This window comes from Podarcis bocagei (genome assembly GCF_964188305.1).
Source record: "Podarcis bocagei genome assembly, contig: HAP1_SCAFFOLD_44, whole genome shotgun sequence".
Classification (NCBI taxonomy): Eukaryota; Metazoa; Chordata; class Lepidosauria; order Squamata; family Lacertidae; genus Podarcis; species Podarcis bocagei.
The window spans coordinates 542,486-561,962 of record NW_027670336.1 but is presented as its reverse complement, the minus strand read 5'-3'; the positions used below and the strand labels follow the sequence as shown (position 1 = coordinate 561,962).

At 46.6% G+C, this 19,477-nt stretch overlaps 1 protein-coding gene and 1 long non-coding RNA gene across 4 annotated transcripts in view; one reads left to right on the top strand and one right to left on the bottom strand.

Annotated features, from left to right (window-relative positions):
- The first annotated feature begins 126 nt into the window (after positions 1–126).
- On the top strand, positions 127–13,955 carry LOC308579478 (uncharacterized protein). 3 transcript variants are annotated; one of them, XM_081214028.1, is made up of 6 exons: positions 127–182; positions 1,407–1,899; positions 2,102–2,177; positions 2,462–2,544; positions 6,753–6,879; positions 11,464–13,955. In XM_081214028.1, exons 2-6 carry the CDS (start codon positions 1,498–1,500, stop codon positions 13,059–13,061), a joined length of 2,286 nt encoding a protein of 761 aa, XP_081070154.1. In that variant the 5' UTR covers positions 127–182; positions 1,407–1,497; the 3' UTR covers positions 13,062–13,955. The 3 variants fall into 3 exon arrangements, with proteins under 3 accessions (XP_081070154.1, XP_081070153.1, XP_081070152.1); XM_081214027.1 differs by having other exon boundaries at positions 2,096–2,177; XM_081214026.1 differs by having other exon boundaries at positions 1,407–1,914; positions 2,096–2,177.
- A 66-nt stretch (positions 13,956–14,021) lies between these two features.
- The window catches only part of LOC308579489, a 42,260-nt gene continuing 36,804 nt past the window's right edge, over positions 14,022–19,477 (bottom strand). The window contains exon 2 of the long non-coding RNA XR_014004500.1: positions 14,022–14,380. This is a non-coding gene — a long non-coding RNA (uncharacterized lncRNA). The remainder of the gene's footprint in view (positions 14,381–19,477) is intronic.

The following is a 19,477-nucleotide window of genomic DNA, read 5'->3' as shown; positions in this document are numbered from 1 at the left end:
AAGCGAGAGAAGGCTGAGCTGGAGGGACTCGGCTTGGCAAGGGTTAAAGGGAAGTGAGCTGCCTTCCTAGAGAGGCCAGGAAGCAAGGGGGGGCTCTGGCCAAGGCGCCTCCCTCCCCAGTCCTTCCCTTGCTTTGGGGTCTCTCCTGCAAGGGCTGCCTCGCTGTCCCCTCCTGGGATCTGGTGAGTCTCCTCTCTCTCCCCCCAGGGGGTGCAGTGGGGAGACGGGGGGGGGGTCCCAGGGCTGCAGCAGGGGAGGATGCCTGGGGGGCCTGATCCGGGAGGGGCCAGGTCTGCCACGCTCTCCTTCCTGGAGATCAGAGGATCCCAAACTCACTTGGCCCTCCGCCCCCCCTTCAGAAAAGATCTCCCTTCTTTAAACAAAGGAGTCCCTGGGACTTTAACTCTGTGTGACATCGCTCAGCCTCATTGCACGACAGAGGAAACATGTGCAAATGGTTTTCCAAAGATGGACGAGGAGGTGGACTAGCCCCCTCCCTCCCAAAAAAGAACATGTGGAGGAAGGGAGGAAAAGTGGGAGAGAAAGGCCAGGAACAAAGAGAGGGATCCCAGCCCCTAGTCTGGCTGCTGCATTGCAAACCAGTTTCCCAGTCGTCTCCCAGGGCAGCTCCCCACGGAGGCCACTGCAGCAATCCCCTCGCACCCAGAGCATGGCATCCCAGGACCACATCCTCTCTGTCCCAAAGGGATTGTTGCTGGCAAAGCAGCCGGAAATGGGCGCTGCTATTCACCGAGCCTCCAGGGACCTTGGCATCAATGGCTGTGTGTGTGTTAAGCTATCTAACAGAATAATAATAGGAATAGGAATAATAATATTAAAATAAAAAATTACCCACCTAAATTTCAAAGGAGATGTCTTTGGCTTTGCTCACTTGGCCCTCAGGGGGTTGGTCAGATACATACCTGGCCCTCAGAGCAAACAAAAAGGGATCCCACCCCAGGAGTCTGTCTGGAGAGCAGCAGAGAGTCCCAAGTACAAGAAAAGGAGACAGAAGCAGGAGAGTGGGGGGGGGAAGCAACTCCTGAGGACCCCCGGGTGTGGACCCCCACTAGAGCCAAGCATCCATTTTTCACAAGATACAAATGATTCTCTTGTCAGTTGGTTCTGACTTCATTTATTGACAGGAAGGCTGCAGTAACCAGGTTGATTAATCTCCCAGAAATCCCTTCAGTTGCCTCCACATTTTGCATTGCTAGAAGGCTAGAGACGTATTTCTCCTCTTCCTGCTCTTTCTTTTCAAAAAGATAGCTCATGGTCTGGGATGCGGTGCAATCCTGCCCTGGTTCCCAGCAAGACTCATCCATGCTTGCTCAGGGAACCATCCTACCTCCCCCCCCCCCCCCGTCCTACAAATTCTGTAACAGAACAATGTATTTGCTTTGTAGGATTTGCCAGAGCTTCTCATTACGACAGACAGAACTTGTCAGAAGACCAAAGGGTTCCTTCTGATCTCTCAGAGGCTTCCTGAGAGCACAAATGGATGAGCGAGACTCAGCTGGCCCTGAAGCAGTAAGAGGCCATGCCAGCCAAACTGGGAGCAGTGGGGGATTCTGGGAAAACCCAGTGCAGAAGATCCTGGGTGAGGAGGACACCCTCCGCTCAGAGGTGCAGAGCCAGCAGTTGAGGCAGTTCTGCTGCCAGGAGGCCAAAGGACCCCGAGAGGTTTGCAGTCGATTCTACCACTTTTGCCACCAGTGGCTGAAGCCAGAAAGGCACACGAAAGCTGAGATGCTGGACCTGGTGATCTTGGAGCAGTTCTTGGCTGTCCTTCCTCTGGAGATGGAGAGCTGGGTGAGGGAATGCGGAGCGGAGACCAGTTCCCAGGCGGTGGCCCTGGCCGAAGGTTTTCTCCTGAGTCAGGCAGAGGAGAGAAAGCAGGTGAGAGAGACTTTCGTCTGGATACTCCCAAGGGGCTCCAAACAGGACAGAGAACATCCCATAATGCTCTGCTGATGGCCCATCTGTTTTCTTGGAAAGCATCCATGGAATGAGATCTCACACCCTTCAAGTCTTTGCCATTCTCTGTCTAATATTTCTCACCATTCTCTGTTTTGAATCCTTGTTTCTTTTTCAGGGAAAGGATCTCTTTGCAGAAATGGACCTGGATTCCTGTGAGGCAGAGAGGCCTCCGTTGGACACCAGAGAGAGGCCACTGGGTAAGGAGGAAGGTGGTTTTCTCCATTTGGTCTCATTCTGTTGGTTTTCCAACTCATCTGGGGGTTCTTTTCATCTTGTTTTGGGGGCAGACAGTTGGGAACAAGGGTCCAGAGGAGGGGAGATGTATTTCTGCACAAACAAACATATGAAATGGGCACAAACGTCCAAATGCTCTCAGCAGGAAAGGCTTTCTCAAAGGCCCACCTGTAGTAAGAGATGCCCTGTTTCACCTGTGAGAGAAGCAGGCACTCCAGGCGTCCTGATCACCTTTTTTCTCTTGCAGGTGACAGAATGATGCTGGCAAGACTTCCTGATCCGTCTTTTCATGGGGGCAGAAGGGAAGCAGCGGCTGTGGAACCAGATCAGGTCAGGGGAAGCTGCCTTGTGGGGACAGAGGCCGAGGGATGGAGCAGTGTCATGGACCGGTTGGGCACAGAGGAATGGTGGGAGGAAGCAGCTGGGAAACCAGGAAGGGAAGATGGCTGAGAGCCCAAGAAGTAGAGGTGGAGGAAGGATGGGCGTTTAGAGGGGGGGAAAGGGAGAAGGCTGGGAAGAGGAGGTGTCAGAAGCTGAAGGGTTTACAGGGCTTAGTGAGCTGGGAGACACTGTGGCAGAATGCAGTGCAGAATCAGAGGCAGAAGAGGAAGGAGGCGAGTGGGAGAGGAAGGTCGAGAGGCAGAGGTGAGTCAGGATAAGGAAGAGCCACCGGTGGATCCCTCTCCTTTTGCCAGAAGCCACCCTCCCTGCTTGTCTCTCAGAGCCGGGAGACCCCCTGCAATGCAGGAATCTCTGCTAGATCATCCAAGACAGATGGCCATCCAAAATAGGCTTATTTTATTTCCAGATTGATCACTGAGTGCTAAAATCGGTTTCTAAGCAGTGGACAAATGAGAACAAATAGTGGCCTGGATTCACCTAACCAGCCCCATTGGCTGCAAAATGGGCCCTGCCCCCCATTCCTCCCCCTCTCCATGCCCCCATGAACACCTGGATTTTGGCTCTAGGGCATTAGGAGGGAACTCCCCAGAATAGCTCAGGAGGAGAGGAGAAAGTGGACCCTTTCATCAGGCAAACTGGAATGCTTGTGTAGGCAGAATGACTTGGAAAACACAAGGTGGAGAACCACGTATTTGCACAAAGACGAATTCCCATAATTAAAACTTAGAATAACATAAGCATCCAGAATTAAAATATGCAGCAAAGCAGTCCTGTTGAAACAACTCCCCTGCGTGAGTGCCTGAGGGCCCTGCTCCTGTCACTCACCACCTGGCCCTGGGCAGGGCCTGAATCCCCATAAGGACTGCTTGCTGCCCAGGAGGACTCCCCTGCGTGAGTGCCTGAGGGCCCCGCTTCTGCCACTCACCACCTGGCCCAGGGTGGGGCCTGACAGGCCTCGTAAGGACGGTTGCTGCTGCTGCTGTTGCTGCTGCTGCTGGCGAGGAGGACGCAATGTTCTTTTAAAATTGTTTTTAAAATTTTCTTTTTTCCCTTTTGATTACTTTTTTTTTGGGGGGGTGGCATGGATGTTTGGTTGGGTTCAGGAATTAGATTTTTTTTATATAAGGGCTTTATTTCTTAAGGGGAGGGGTCAGGGCTGCCAGGTAGTGGGTCCCAGCCCACAAAATAGCTGGGGCATGTTCCAAGGGGGGGGGGGATGCACTGGGACAACCGATCTCAGTGATCACAGGTAGGAGGAGGAGGTACGTCAAGACCAGACCATGTCATTACAGAGGAGGCTGTTTTAGTCGTTGTTTGAGGACTATCCCTGTCTCCGGGTCTGGTCCTGACTGGACGGATACTAGAATCAGCAAGGGATACCCACATGACCTGAAGGTGCTGCTGTGCAATGCCAGGTCAATGATTCATAAAACCACTGCCATCCATGACTTGATCATGGATGGAGGACTTGACCTGGCATGTGTAACAGAGACTTGGTTGGAAGAAGCAGATGGGCCTTCTTCGATTGCATGGAGCCCACTCAGTCCCGTGGTTTTCCATGGATCTGAGGGCAATGAAACAATCGCTGAGATGACTAGAGCGCCGGTGGCGGATAACTCATTCTGAAGCTGGCCGGACACGGGTTAGGGTTCAATGTTGAGCCTACCATGTGGTGGTAGCGACAGCGAAGAAGACTTTCTGCATCTGCAGAAAACAGCAGCAGGAGACTTTTTCAGGTGGTTTGCAATTTAGCGGAACCACCTGCTACAACGGGGCCCAGTATGGGCCACATGATCTCCTGCAATGATTTTGCAAAGTTTTTTGCAGACAAAGTCGCTCAGATTCAGGAAGAGGTAGACTCCACCGTGGCAGCAGGGCCAGGGCAGGAGAGTGCTAGTGTCCTGTCTAGTCAAGTTGCGTGGGATCAATTCCAATCTGTTACCTCCGAGGATGTGGACAGGCTGCTTGGACAAGTGAAACCAACCACCTGTCTCCTTGATCCTTGCCCATCCTGGCTTATAAAAGCTAGCCGGGAAGGGTTGGGCGATGGGCTTTGCGAGGTGGTGAATGCTTCTCTCTGTGAGGGAGCCTTCCCAGATGCTATGAAAGAGGCGGCTATCAAACAGCTTATTTAAAAACTATCTTTAGATGCTGCCAATATGGCTACCTATCGCCTAGTCTCAAATCTTCCATTCTTGGGCAAGGTGATCGAGCGAGTGGTTGCTGAACAACCATAACATACTTCTGGACCGTCTTGAGGGGCTGGGAGCTGGGGGCACTGTCATACAGTAGTTCCCCTCCTTCCTCCTGGTCCGTATTCAGAAAGTGGTGGGGGGGGATGAGTGTTCAGACCCCTGGCTCTCACTTGTGGGGTTCCTCAGGGTTCTGTCCTCTCCCCCATGCTTTTCAACATCTACATGCAGCTGCCGGGAGAGATCATCAGGGGGTTTGGGCTGGGTGCTCATCAGTATGCGGATGATACCCAGCTCTACCTCTCTTTCAAATCAGAACCAGTGAAGGCGGTGAAGGTCCTGTGTGAGTGTCTGGAGGCTGTTGGAGGAAGGATGGCGGCTAACAGATTGAGACTGAATCCTGACAAGACAGAACTACTGTTTTTGGGGGACAGGAGGTGGGCAGGTGTGGGGGACTCCCTGGTCCTGAATGGGGTAACTGCCCCTGAAGGACCAGGTGCGCAGCCTGGGAGTCATTCTGGACTTGTGCCTCCATGGAGGCACAAGTCAATTGTGTGTCCAGGGCAGCTGTTTATCAGCTCCATCTGTTATGCAGGCTGAGACCCTATCTGCTCGCAGACTGGCTCACCAGAGTGGTGCATGCTCTGGTTATCTCTCACTTGGACTACTGCAATGCGCTCTATGTGGGGCTACTTTTGAAGGTGACCCGGAAACTACAACTAATCCAAAATGCGGCAGCTAGACTGATGACTGGGAGTGACCGTCGAGACGATATAACACCGGTCTTGAAAACCTACACTGGCTCCCAGTACGTTACTGAGCACAATTCAAAGTGTTTCTGCTGACCTTGAAAGCCCTAAACGGCCTCGGTCCAGTATACCTGAAGGAGCATCTCCACCTCCATCGTTCTTCCCAGACACTGAGATCCAGTGCTGAGGGCCTTCTGGCGGTTCCCTCGCTGCAGAAGCCAAGTTATAGGGAACCAGGCAGAGGGCCTTGTCGGTAGTGGCACCCGCCCTGTGGAACGACCTCCCACCAGATGTCAAAGAGAAAAATAACTACCAAACTTTTAGAAGACATCTAAAGGCAGCCCTGTTTAGGGAAGCTTTTAATGTTTAATAGATTATTGTATTTTAGTGTTTTGTTGGAAGCCGCCCACAAAGACAAATACCCATAATTAAAACACAGAATAAAATAAGCACCCATAATTACCCAATGCAATTCTGGGCTGCATCAATAGGAGTATAGCATCTAGATCAAGAGAAGTAATAGTGCCACTGTATTCTGCTCTGGTCAGACCTCACCTGGAGTACTGTGTCCAGTTCTGGGCACCACAATTCAAGAAGGACACTGACAAACTGGAACGTGTCCAGAGGAGGGCAACCAAAATGGTCAAAGGCCTGGAAATGATGCCTTATGAGGAACGGCTAAGGGAGCTGGGCATGTTTAGCCTGTTGAAGAGGAGGTTAAGGGGTGATATGATAGCCATGTTCAAATATATAAAAGGATGTCACATAGAGGAGGGAGAAAGGTTGTTTTCTGCTGCTCCAGAGAAGCGGACACGGAGCAATGGATCCAAACTACAAGAAAGAAGATTCCACCTAAACATTAGGAAGAACTTCCTGACAGTAAGAGCTGTTCGACAGTGGAATTTGCTGCCAAGGAGTGTGGTGGAGTCTCCTACTTTGGAGGTCTTTAAGCAGAGGCTTGACAACCATATGTCAGGAGTGCTCTGATGGTGTTTCCTGCTTGGCAGGGGGTTGGACTCGATGGCCCTTGTGGTCTCTTCCAACTCTATGATTCTATGATTCTATGAATTAAAATGTGCAGCAAAGCTATCCTATTGAAAAAAAAACGCAATTAACAGGAAGGAAACAACAGAGCATTGTGTAGCAGATCATATTTCTGCTGTCTCAGAGGAGGACATTTCCCTTTTTATTTTAGGGTCCAGTGTGCTTTGAAGATGTCGCTGTTCGTTTCACGGACGAGGAGTGGGCGTTGCTGGATCCTGACCAGAGAGCTCTGCATAAGGACGTCATGGAGGAGAATCGTGGGATCGTGGCCTCTCTTGGTAAGGCTCCCTGTGGGATCGTCATATCTGCCTGGAAATTAAAAAAATACCTCAATGTGACCAACCTCATATATTTTCACAGAGCTCAACAGCGCCCCCTGTAACACCTGGGAACCTAACACCCCCACAATAAAGAGTAAATTACAGTTTTTTCTTTGAACAATCTTCCTCAAATTATTCCTTTTTCTACCAGGATTGGGCTGGTCTGAACTTCCCAGGCCATCTTCAATGTCAGCTTCAGAATTGTTAGGAAAGCTAAGTAGCTTCAGGTTTTTGTTTTTGCTCCTGTCAGTCTTGGGTTGACCAAAGAGAGGACTGGCAGCGAAGCTCAGGTGCTGCCAGCCAGAGAAGAAGCAGGCCTAGGGAGAGGAGAGTTAGCAGCGGAAGGCAAAGAGGAGGGGGAGAGCAACTGTCATCTGAGCTCTGAACAAAGGGGAGAAGAAAAACAGAGACAGTGACAGACAGCTGTGTGAGAGCTACAGGAGTGAGTCAGACACTGGAATTCAGGAAGCATTCTCTGCCAGATTTAAAGATACTGGAAGAGAAGGTGGGGGCTTCCTTGCTGGGGAAGGGGGAGGAGCTCAGTCCGGGCAACTCCATCTTGTGGGGAGGACGATGAGTAGAGGAGCTCCGTCCAAGTTTGTTGTTTTAGCAATAAATCTGAAATTATTAACAGAGTCGTCTCACGTTTGTGGGAGAGACCAAGCCATAACAAGGACTGACATTGGAGATGGAGGGATGCCATGACTGGGCCAAACAAAATCCATCCCAGAGAAGAGCTAGGCTTATGGAATCTCAGGTAGTAGTAGCAGTGATGAGGATGAGGATGATACAGTGGTACCTCGGTTTACAAACTTAATCTTTTCCGGAACAGGACAGTTCTTAAATCGAGGTACCACTGTAGTAATAATAATAATAATAATAATATTTTTTATTTCTACCTCCCATCTGGCTGGGTTGCCGCAGCCACTCTGGGTGGCTTCCAACACATATATCATCATGAAACATAAATAATAATATTCTGATGCCATATAAAAAGAACGTTAACTTAAAATGAACAACTTATACTAGTGGCTGAAATTGTGGAAACCTTTTGTGAAAAGTGTATTTCTGAGGTTTGATGGCTCCTAACACCACTTTTGTGTGGAGTAATACCATAAAATTATATAGCAATGGAAGGATAATGAAGAAGAAGAAGAATAAATAATAATTATAAATTTTATTTATATCCTGCCCTCCCCAGCCGCTCAGGGCGGCTAACAACAATACAAAAGTACAAAAGTACAGCATAAACAACACTCTAAAATCATTCATTATAAAATTAATTAATTCAAGCCACTTGCAACCATTGGGCCAGAGCTCTGCGAAGATTGCCGAGGGAGTCAGAATGTAATGCAATGACTTTTATGAAGGAGTTTTTATTAGAACAGCAATCATAAAGAAAAAAACGTGAAACCTTTGGTTACCTTTAGCTTTCATTACGGCCTTACAATGCCTTCCCATGAAGTGAACCAAGTTTTTAGTTCTGCAGCTGTAAGAATGTCAAACCAAGACTGAATTATTGCCTCTGTTGATTGGGCTTTATTGCTGGGTTGCCTCTGATTAACAAGTTTCTTTCATCAGCTGATTTCCGATTGGATTAAAGTTTTGGCTATTCCCAGACCATTCCGGGAGTGGAATGGGATCATCTTGAAAGCACCATTTGCACACAGCAGCAACAGGACATGGAGCTGAATCCTGTTGAAATAAATAAATATGCTTCAGTATCTGGGAAAAGATCACCTGCGGAACGCTTCAGTTTGGGCTCAAGCATTTCATTTATGTATTTGGGGGGCGTTTAAAGTTAAAGGGACCCCTGACTGCTAAGTCCAGTGGCGAACGACTCTTGGGTTGTGGCACTCATCTCGCTTTATTGGCCAAGGGAGCCGGTGTACAGCTTCCAGGTCATGTGGTCAGCATGACCAATCCTCTTCTGGCGAACCAGAGCAGCACACGGAAATGCCGTTTTAAACCAACTAACTTGTTAGCAATCAACTAACCAACTTGTTAGCAATCACGTAACACACTGACAAAAGTCAACCTAAGCATGTTGTGCTTCCTTTTTCTGCTTATTTGGCGATAATGTTTGATAGAATAATTGAACAAACTTTCTTGGATTGCATTCTTGATTAAATTATCTTCCCACTGATAAATAACTTTATAATATTACTCTAAAAGAAGTGGGGTTATGAGCCATCAAACCTCTGAAATACACTTTTTTCCCAAAAGGCTTCCACAGTTTTGGCCACTGTTGTTGTTGTTTAATCGCTTAGTCGTGTCCGACTCTTCGTGATCCCAGGGACCAGAGCACGCCAGGCACTTCTGTCTTCCGCTGTCTCCCGCAGTTTGCTCAAACTCATGCTCATAGCTTCGAGAACACTGTCCAACCATCTCGTCCTCTGTCATCCCCTTCTCCTTGTGCCCTCCATCTTTCCCAACATCAGGGTCTTTTCCAAGGAGTCTTCTCTTCTCATGAGGTGGCCAAAGTGTTGGAGCCTCAGCTTCAGGGTCTGTCCTTCCAGTGAGCACTCAGGGCTGATTTCCTTAAGATTGGATAGGTTTGATCTTCTTGCAGTCCATGGGACTCTCAGGAGTCTCCTCCAGCAACATAATTCAAAAGCATCCATTCTTTGGTGATAAGCCTTCTTTATTCTCCAGCTCTCACTTCCATACATCACTACTGGGAAAACCAGAGCTTTAACTATATGGACCTTTGTTGGCAAGGTGATGTCTCTGCTTTTAAAGATACTATCTAAGTTGGTCATTGCTTTTCTCTCAAAAAGCAAGTGTCTTTAAATTTCGTGACTGCTGTCACCATCTGCAGTGATCATGGAGCCCAAGGAAATAAAATCTCTCACTGCCTCCATTTCTTCCCCTTCTATTTGCCAGGAGGTGGCCGTGATCTTCCTTTTTTTGATGTTGAGCTTCAGACCATATTTTGCACTCTCTTTCACCCTCATTAAAAGGTTCTTTAATTCCTCCTCACTTTCTGCCCTCAAGGTTGTGTCATCTGCATATCTGATATTTCTTCCGGCAATCTTAATTTTGGCTTGGGATTCATCCAGCCCAGCCTTTTGCATGATAAATTCTGCATATAAGTTAAATAAGCAGGGAGACAGTATACAGCCTTGCCGTACTCCTTTCCCAATTTTGAACCAATCAGTTGTTCCACATCCAGTTCTAACTGTAGCTTCTTCTCCAACATAGAGATTTCTCAGGAGACAGATGAGATGATCAGGCACTCCCATTTCTTTAAGAACTTGCCATTGTTTGCTGTGGTCAACACAGTCAAAGGCTTTTGCATAGTCAGTGAGGCAGAAGTAGATGTCTTTCTAGAACTCTCTAGCTTTCTCTATAATCCAGCACATGTTTGCAATTTGGTCTCTGGTTCCTCTGCCCCTTCGAAATCCAGCTTGCACTTCTGGGAGTTCTCGGTCCACATACTGCTTAAGCCTGCCTTATAGAATTTTAAGCATAACCTTGCTTATGTGATTTGAGTGCAATTGTGCGGTAGTTGGAGCATTCTTTGGCACTGCCCTTCTTTGGGATTGGGATGTAGACTGATCTTCTCCAATCTTCTGGCCACTGCTTAGTTTTCCAAACTTGCTAGCATATTGAGTGTAGCACCTTAACAGTATCATCTTTTAAAATTTTAAATAGTTCAGCTGGAATATCATCACTTCCACTGGCCTTGTTATTAGCAGTGCTTTCTAAGGCCCATTTGACTTCACTCTCCAGGATGTCTGGCTCAAGGTCAGCAACCACACTACCTGGGGTGTATGAGACATCCATTTCTTTCTGGTATAGTTCCTCTGTGTATTCTTGCCACCTCTTCTTGATGTCTTCTGCTTCTGTGAGGTCCTTACCACTTTTGTCCTTTATTATGGTAATCTGTGTACAAAGTGTTCCTTTCATATCTCCAATTTTCTTGAACAGATCTCTGCTTTTTCCCATTCTATTGTTTTCCTCTATTTCTTTGCATAGCTTCTTTGAGTTATTCAATTCCCTTCGCCACGGCAAGGCAGTGATCTATGAAGGGGATTTTGATCACTACTGTGTATCAAAGAAAGCAACATTCAACAATTCATCAGAATCCAATAATAAATATGTTGGTTAATGACAAACAACACAGGTAAGGAACACATACCCAATTTGACGTGCATTGTAAATTAATAATGCTGAGTTTTTAAGTGAAAGAATAAGAGCTTTACTGAGTTAAAATAAACTTCTTCATAAAAACATGGTTCCAAACAGTTTGACTGAGATTACATACTGACTCTGCTCACAACTGAGGCGGACTGACTCTGACTGAAATCTTACAGAGAACACAGAGAGAAAATGGCTGCCTAGTCACTTGTCAGAGTGACTCAACAGTTAGCAGTTAGGCCTGAATGACTTTAGTAGACCCAAATGATTGTGCATTCCCAGCACCTCCCAGCCTGTTTCCTGCTTCTGCTCTCATGTGTCTTTGTCATACGACACAACACCCTTCAGTTCTTCTCCATTTATTCCGGAGGCTCTAATCCCTTTTTGTCTCCATTGCAGATTCTGATGAATCGGAAATCGAGAACAAAGGTGACTGTGAAAAAATCCCCAGAGAGGAGAAGCCACGTAAAAATTTGGAGTGTGGAGAAAGCTGCAGTGAGAGCTCCCATTTCACTTACCATCAACAAAACCTTATTGGAAATAAACTCTATCAGTGCATGGAATGTGGAAAAAGCTTCAGTCACAGCCAGAATCTTGCTTCCCATCAAAGAATTCATACAGGGGAGAAACCCTATCAGTGTGTGGAATGTGGAAAGAGCTTCTGTCACAGCCACAGTCTCACTTCCCATCAAAGAATTCATACAAGGGAGAAACCTTATCAGTGTGTGGAATGTGGAAAGAGCTTCACTGATAGCTCCTCCCTCACCTCCCATCAAAGGATTCATACAGGGGAGAAACCCTATCAGTGTGTGGTATGTGGAAAGAGCTTCAGTCAGAGCTCCCATCTCACTTCCCATCAAAGAATTCATACAGGGGAGAAACCCTATCAATGTGTGGAATGTGGAAAGAGCTTCACTGATAGCTCCTCTCTCACCTCCCATCAAAGGATTCATACAGGGGAGAAACCTTATCAGTGCATGAAATGTGGAAAGAGCTTCAGTCACAGCCACAATCTCACTTCCCATCAAAGAATTCATACAGGGGAGAAACCCTATCAGTGTGTGGAATGTGGAAAGAGCTTCAATCAGAGCTCCGCTCTCACTTCCCATAAAAGAATTCATACAGGGGAGAAACCTTATCACTGTGTGGAATGTGGAAAGAGCTTCAGTCACAGCCACCATCTCACTTCCCATCAAAGAATTCATATAGTGACCAAACCCTATCAGTGTGTGGAATGTGGAAAGAGCTTCAGTCAGAGCTCCCATCTCAGTTCCCATCAAAGAATTCATACAGTGGGAAAACCCTATCAGTGTGTGGAATGTGGAAAGAGCTTCACTGATAGCTCCTTTCTCACTTCCCATCAAAGAATTCATATAGGGGCAAAACCCTATCAGTGTGTGGAATGTGGAAAGAGCTTCAGAAACAGCCGCAATCTCACTTCCCATCAAAGAATTCATACAGGGGAGAAGCCCTATCAGTGTGTAGAATGTGGAAAGAGCTTCATTCAGAGCTCCTCTCTCACTTCCCATCAAAGAATTCATACAGGGGAGAAACCCTATCAGTGTGTGGAATGTGGAAAGAGCTTCACTGATAGCTCCTCTCTCACTTCCCATCAAAGAATTCATACAGGGGCAAAACCCTATCAGTGTGTGGAATGTGGAAAGAGCTTCCGTCAGAGCTCCCATCTCACTTCCCATCAAAGAATTCATACAGGGGAGAAACCCTATCAGTGTGTAGAATGTGGAAAGAGCTTCAGTCAGACTTTCTCTCTCACTTCCCATCAAAAAATTCATACAGGGTTGAAACCCTATCAGTGTGTGGAATGTGGAAAGAGCTTCACTCATACCTCCTCTCTCACGACCCATCAAAGGATTCATACAGGGGAGAAACCTTATCAGTGTGTGGAATGTGGAAAGAGCTTCAGTCAGAGCTCCCATCTCACTACCCATCAAAGAATTCACACAGGGGAGAAACCTTATCAGTGTGTGGAATGTTGAAGGAGCTTCAGTAACAGCCGGAATCTCACTTCCCATCAAAGAATCCAAACAAAGGTGGGGAAAACCATTATACAGCTTTAGAATCCAGGCTTTGGCTAATTGACGTGTATGAAGATCAAAGTATTATGGGCCTTAATTTATGATGAGTCAAAAAACGTGTTTGGCATAACCTTTCTAAAAAGACCCGAGGGATTTCTGTTAAGTATTGTTGGCAGGGACATCCCGAATGCCTTTAGAGAGGTATTTTTATATGCAACGGCCACAGCTCGGACTGGCATTACAAGCTACAAGAATTTGCTGAAATGGTTCAGTTGACAAATAGCCTGAGAGGCACTTCAAAACAAAAACATATTTAAAAATGGGGTAGATATATGTTCAAAAATACAGTAAAGTTTCGCTATCTATGCTAGCATTCAATTGACGTTGGAAAAGACTGAGTTGAGAAATAAGACCAAGGGTACATATTGATATAGGAATGTATTAGAAAAAATGTAAAGAAATATACAATAATAAGAATACATTCATTTGTGAAAAAGGAATATAGAACGGGATAGACAGGAAGTCCAAAGGGTTGGTACATATATGATTTTGGAATAATTTTTTGTCCTTGTTTTTTTTCCTTTTAGCATGTAAACTTTGTATACATGTTGAAAATTATAGTAAAATAAGCCTTGTGATGTAACATGATCATGTTTACCGATATAACATAAGAACATTAATAAATAATTTTAAAAAAGACATCTAATGCCCTTTTAACATGTGATGTTTTGTGTTTTTATGTGGTGTTTTTATGTTGTAACCATCCTGAGGCCTTTGGGTGTAGGGAATAGGCTACAACCCTTAAAGGCCTGGGGGTCTTTGACCCATCCCCCAATAAAATATTTGAGGATGCCACCCCCCAGTTTTGGGTGTGTTTTTCCCCCCAAACACAACCTTTTATCCTTCTCTTACAAAATAAAAAAATAAACGCACAAAGGTCATGAGGAAAACAAAATACAAGAAAATACAAACGTGGACAGGTCCCATCTTTCTGTGCAAAACGCAAAAGTTTCTTTAAAAGAGGCTTTCCCAAACTTGGGTCCCCAGCAGCTCCCGGACTACAGCTCCCATCATCCCTCCCTATTGGTCCTGCTAGCTAGGGATGATGGGAGCCGTAGTCCAAAACCAGCTGAAGACCCAAGTTTGCTTTAAAGGGAAAGTAGGCTGGCCCTGTGACACCCTCTGCTGGACAAAAGCACTGCCCCAGAATCTGAACCACCCCCAGTACTGCTAATTGGAATTTATAGAGCGCAAAACTGAAGTTTGATCGGCACTTCAACCTCTTGGGAGCTTCTGGGCCAGGGGTGTCAAACTCAAATTCATCGGGGGCCGCGTCTGCAGTTTGGTCACCCTCAAAGGGCCGGTTGTATCTGTAGGAGTATGTGTCCACTCTTTATTATCATAAATTATTGTCACTGCATTCAATTATTACTGTTTTTTGTAATAACGTAGACAGTCCAGAAGGATGTTATGGTCGATTGTATCAAAGGCCGCTGAGAGATCCAGCAGAACTAGGAAACAAAGTTGTTACAAAGAATGAGCCCTAATGAGACAATTGCTGCAATCCTATGTGCATTTACTTGAAACTCCTGTCGAAGAAAGTGAGGCTGGCTTCTGAGTAAACATACACGGCATGGGGCTGTAAATAAAATGTGGGAGGGGGAGAGAGAGAGCTCTTGACAGGAAAGCATCAACATGCCTTGTGCACTCTCATTTTCCTTGGCTAATTCCCCTGCCCCCCCCCCCATATCGGGGTGCCATTGCATAGCGCAAAAGGCGAAAGAGCGCGAGCGCGCTGCCTGCAACTGGATCTCCAGCTTCTTCCTGTCCTTCCCCGAGGCGGGAGGGAGAGATCAAGGCGGAGCTGCTGGCAGGGCGGAGAGCGAGCCACCCAATTGTGTGACCGAGTGATGGAAGGGCTGCAAGGAGCCGAGTCCGATCTCCCAGGAATGTGCCAGCGGGACTGACATGTGCCGGAAGGCAGGGAGAACCGGCCAGCGCCGCTGCGCGGGCGCGGAGTCCAACTTGTGGAGCTGAGATAGAGAGCCGGGCGCCAGATCGCCTTCCTCGCTTGGCTTGCCGCGAAATTGCAAGAGGAGGAGGAAGGCGGCGGTGGGGGGTGGGGAGTGGAGGGGGTGCCAGGGAACACAGCCCCCTCCCATCACGGCCATCATCATCGCCGCCCCCACTTTACATTTATTTTAAGGGTGTTTGGAGTGTGTGTGTGCACGCCCCCCTCTCTCTCCCACTCACCCCCCCACCAGCCACCCCATATTCCCAAAGAACAACTTGATCATGGGCATCATCGGTCCTGGAAAGGCTGGCTGTGCAAAGATGGAGAGGGAGGCGAAATGAAGAGGAAGGGAAGCCCCGGGTTGGTGAAATCCAGCGCGGAGGAGAAGAGGACGCCTCCCGCAGGGCGAGTTTGCACCCCGGAGAAGATCCAAGGCTGGAATAAAAAAGTTTCTCCGAGGAGAAAGACTCCCCCTCCGCGGCACGGAGAGACCTGACCTTCCGCTTGCTCTTTTTGAGCAGTGAGCAGGAGAGAGAAGCCAGCTGCCCGCCTCGCTTCGGCCCCCGACGATGAAGGCGCAAGTTGAGAGACATTTGAAGCAGCAGCCACGTCCTTAAGAGCGACGGGGGGAGGCGAGTAGGGAGCCGCACCATGTAAACTTCCTTGTGTCAAAAAAACAAACAAAACCAAGAATAAAAGGTGAAGGCTGGCGGCCAGCGGCAGCTACACGGGCCACATGACGAGGTCTGGCGGGCCGGATTTGGCCAGCGGGCCTTGTGTATGACACCCGTGACCTAGAGTACCCACAGAATTGTGGCGTCTACTGGCAACACACATAGGAGAACAAATGAAAGACTAACACAAGGGGCAGGCAAAAAGCTGGAAAGGGCCATACCAAATGGACATCCGGTGTGAAGAGGTCACTTTCCCCACTGCTGAACAATGCCACAGGTAGAGGAGATGGAATGCTAGAAGTGTCTCTGGGGAAAGGGGAGCTGCTGGGAAACTGAACTATGGGCTCAAAGTATTACTTTTTTTAAAAGTTGCCTTTATAGGCATTGCCATTCCAATGGCATGCACGCATCATGTGATTGATTGTGCAAGGCGGGCCTTACCTGGCCCCCCATCAATATTTTATTCAAGTCGGCAGCACTGGGTCATGTGGTTTCCAAATTAGATAAAAGACATGAATCTCCTTCCTTTGCACATGTTCCAGCTTGTCAATATCCTCATTTATTCTTTTTAAAATTTATTTGCGTTCATCTGAAGATTTTACAATATAAATATACAGGATGAAAGTCCTCTGTGAGATTTATGTGAAGAAGCTGGTAAAATGTGGGCTGAATGAGGTAACTCTTAGGTGGATTTGACTGGCCGAACCCAAAGAGGACTCCTTCATGGTTCCTCCTCATCCTGGGGAAAAGTGACCAGAGGGGTGCTGCAGGGTTCTGTCCTGGGCCCGTTGCTCAACCACTTGATAATTGACATGGATGAAGGAACTGAGGGGATGCTCATCACATTTGCAGACATCACCAAAGGGATTATAATGGTGTCCTCTCTCTTCTTCAGCAACAGACAGGGAGACAAAGAACAGTGCAAAAGCACAGCAGAGCGGAAGAGGTAAGACTGACTTCTGTTCTTACACTTTCCAAGCCTAGGAAACTAAACAGGTTCATGTTCAAAATGAACTTTCTTAAACACCCTTTTTGTTTAGTATCCCAAACCAAGCGCTGCCAAAAGAAAAATGGATATTAATTATGTATGCTACACCAGCGGCCAGAATCTTGATTGCACAATATTGGAAGACAGAAGACATACCATCAAAGGAATAATGGCAAGAAAAACAGAGTTGGCTAAGCTAACGGATAAACTATGAGAAAAGGACAAAAAGGACTTCAAAAGAGTCTGGGAACCATTTACAGTCTATTTGCAGAAACAACAAAATGGACTGGATTCACTGGCAGGGTTTGAATAAACGTTCACAACTTTATTTCAGTTACAGATAGGTAGCCGTGTTGGTCTGCCATAGTCAAAATAAAAAAATTCCTTCCAGTAGCACCTTAAAGACCAGTGTGTATCTGAAGAAGTGTGCATGCACACGAAAGCTCATACCAAGAACTAACTTAGTTGGTCTTTAAGGTGCTACTGGAAGGAATTTTTTTATTTTAACTTTATTTCAGTAACAGATACTTTAGAGAAATGATTTGGGAAATTGCTTTTATATAAGAAAAGCAGGATACAACAAATAAAGCTAAATAACTCAGCAGAGGGGAAGTTGAGGGAAGTCCAGAGGAAGGGAGGGAAAACAATGGTAAATAACATGATGATTGAGATCTGTATTTTTATTTGTTATAAAATTCAATAAATATTCGTTTTATTTTTTAAAAAGCAAGTAAACAGAGACATGTGACATACTAGCCACATATCCAGCAACGGGAGGAGTGAATTGCTAACACAACACACATGATTGCAGGTGTTACAGAAATGACATGGGGTGGCAAATCTTTAAAGTCGTCACAATGTGTTCAATTCTGGGCATCACCGAAGGAGAAGGGATGTGTCTGCAAGCATTGGAGAGTGAATTTTAAGTTATGGTGGGGTGGGGTGGGGTGGGGTGGGGTGGGGTGGGGTGGGGTGATGGGCTGAAATTTAGCCAAGCTTTGCTCTTTGGTAGAAAAAGATTGAAGGATTGGTTTTCAGAGTTTGGAATAGAGTGTTAAGAAGTGGGAGGTGAAAGCGGTGATGTTTTGAAGCAGAGCTGGCGATATCAAGCATTTGAGTGATTATCTGGGGATTTTCATCACTTTGTCTGTTATTCAAATCGGACTTCAAATAGGCTAAAGTCCAGCCAAAGTTTAAAGCACATACAAATTCATAATTAGGTGGAATGTGCCTTGACCAAACTTTTATTACTGGCTTTTGGTGGGAAAGTTGAGTTGTTGGGTTGTCTGAATGTTGAAGTTCTGATCTATTTAAAGTTTCAGATCTATAAGCCTGCTTGCTAAGCAAAAAGAAACAGGAAAGCATACATATCAGAAACGTCTTAGGACATCAGACTGGGAAAGGGGATTTTAAACTAACTGAAAAGGTTTTATGCCCTTGGGAATTTGGTCTCTTAAATCTACCCCTTTGCCTTCCTTGAGTCCCTGGTAAGAAAAGCTAATCATGGCTTTATTCAAATGATAATTTAGTCAGGTGATGCAACACTTCAAATGGTATAATAGATTGCTGAATCATGTACCCTGTACATGTACAGTGGCTACGTTAGTTTAAAAAAAGAAGAAAAGAAAAGAAAAAGTAGGTTTAAACCAAGAGGTGACAAAGCTATGCTCTGCACATGAAACTTGATTCAAATTTCTTTTTGTAAAATTGGGAGCCATTGAGAGAACGGCAGTGAGAAGTACCCCTTTTGTGTGTTTGTGTAAAATGGTTGGTTGCCCCAAAGGTTGCCAATGTCCAAATCTAACATGCAAGATTCTTTCCACAGGTAAATTTCAGAGTTCTCCCACTCTGAATTGTCTCTGAGTAGTTTGTTTTTTTAATGGATTTTTATGAATTTTATCAGGTTTTGTTTTGTGTGTATATACCTAAGCACTATAGCAGGGACGTCCAACTTCCAAGAGACGTTACTAACTCCCAGTAATAAAATCCTACCAGTCATCTGCCCATCGTCTTTGCCCAGAGTTGTTGAGCTTTTCTCAGGGAGCAGTGACCAGAGTTGTGGATCCACCTGTAGATCGCGACTGACCTGTTGCACGTACCTCCATTCTAGGAACCGCATTCCTGACGCAGAATTTCACAGGAAGTCCCTAAGATGATTCCCCTTTCAAACAGGATACGTGAACCTAGGCCAGTAGGGTCCTCCTCTCCGGCAGACGGACAACCCCTTCCCCAAAGCCCCTCCCTCCCCCACCTCCCCACGGGGGTCCCTCCCCAGAATGGCCTCCGCTGTCCGGTGCTTGGACACCTGAAGGGCATGGAGGCCTCTCAGGGCAGCTGCCTGGCAGCTCTGCATCACCTGGAGCAAGAGATCTTGTTCTGGCTCCAGCAAAAGTCAGGCTGTCAGTTCCTCTCAACTGAGAGTCCTGGCAGGGGGGACCAGGTCTGAGGGATCCTCTCCCTCATAGCTGTCAACTTTTCCCTTTTCTTGCGAGGAATCCTATTCAGAATAAGGGAATTTCCCTTAAAAAAAAGGGAAACATTGACAGCTATGCTCTCCCTACTCTTGTTTCCTCCAATACTCACCATTGCTGGATGAAGAAAGTCTGTGGCACATCTTCAAGAAGAGAAAAACAAGTAATAAATGAAATAAGAAACTGAGAAAATAAGAATCCACTGATTGCCTCGCCTTGTCCTCCGTCAA

Excerpts from the sequence above, each read along its gene's own strand:
- LOC308579478 (XM_081214026.1), top strand. The coding sequence starts at position 1,498 with ATGGATGAGCGAGACTCAGCTGGCCCTGAAGCAGTAAGAGGCCATGCC. Across the intron at positions 2,178-2,461 it reads CACCAGAGAGAGGCCACTGG|GTGACAGAATGATGCTGGCA; the intron begins GTAAGGAGGAAG and ends TTTCTCTTGCAG. Across the intron at positions 6,880-11,463 it reads TGGGATCGTGGCCTCTCTTG|ATTCTGATGAATCGGAAATC; the intron begins GTAAGGCTCCCT and ends TCTCCATTGCAG.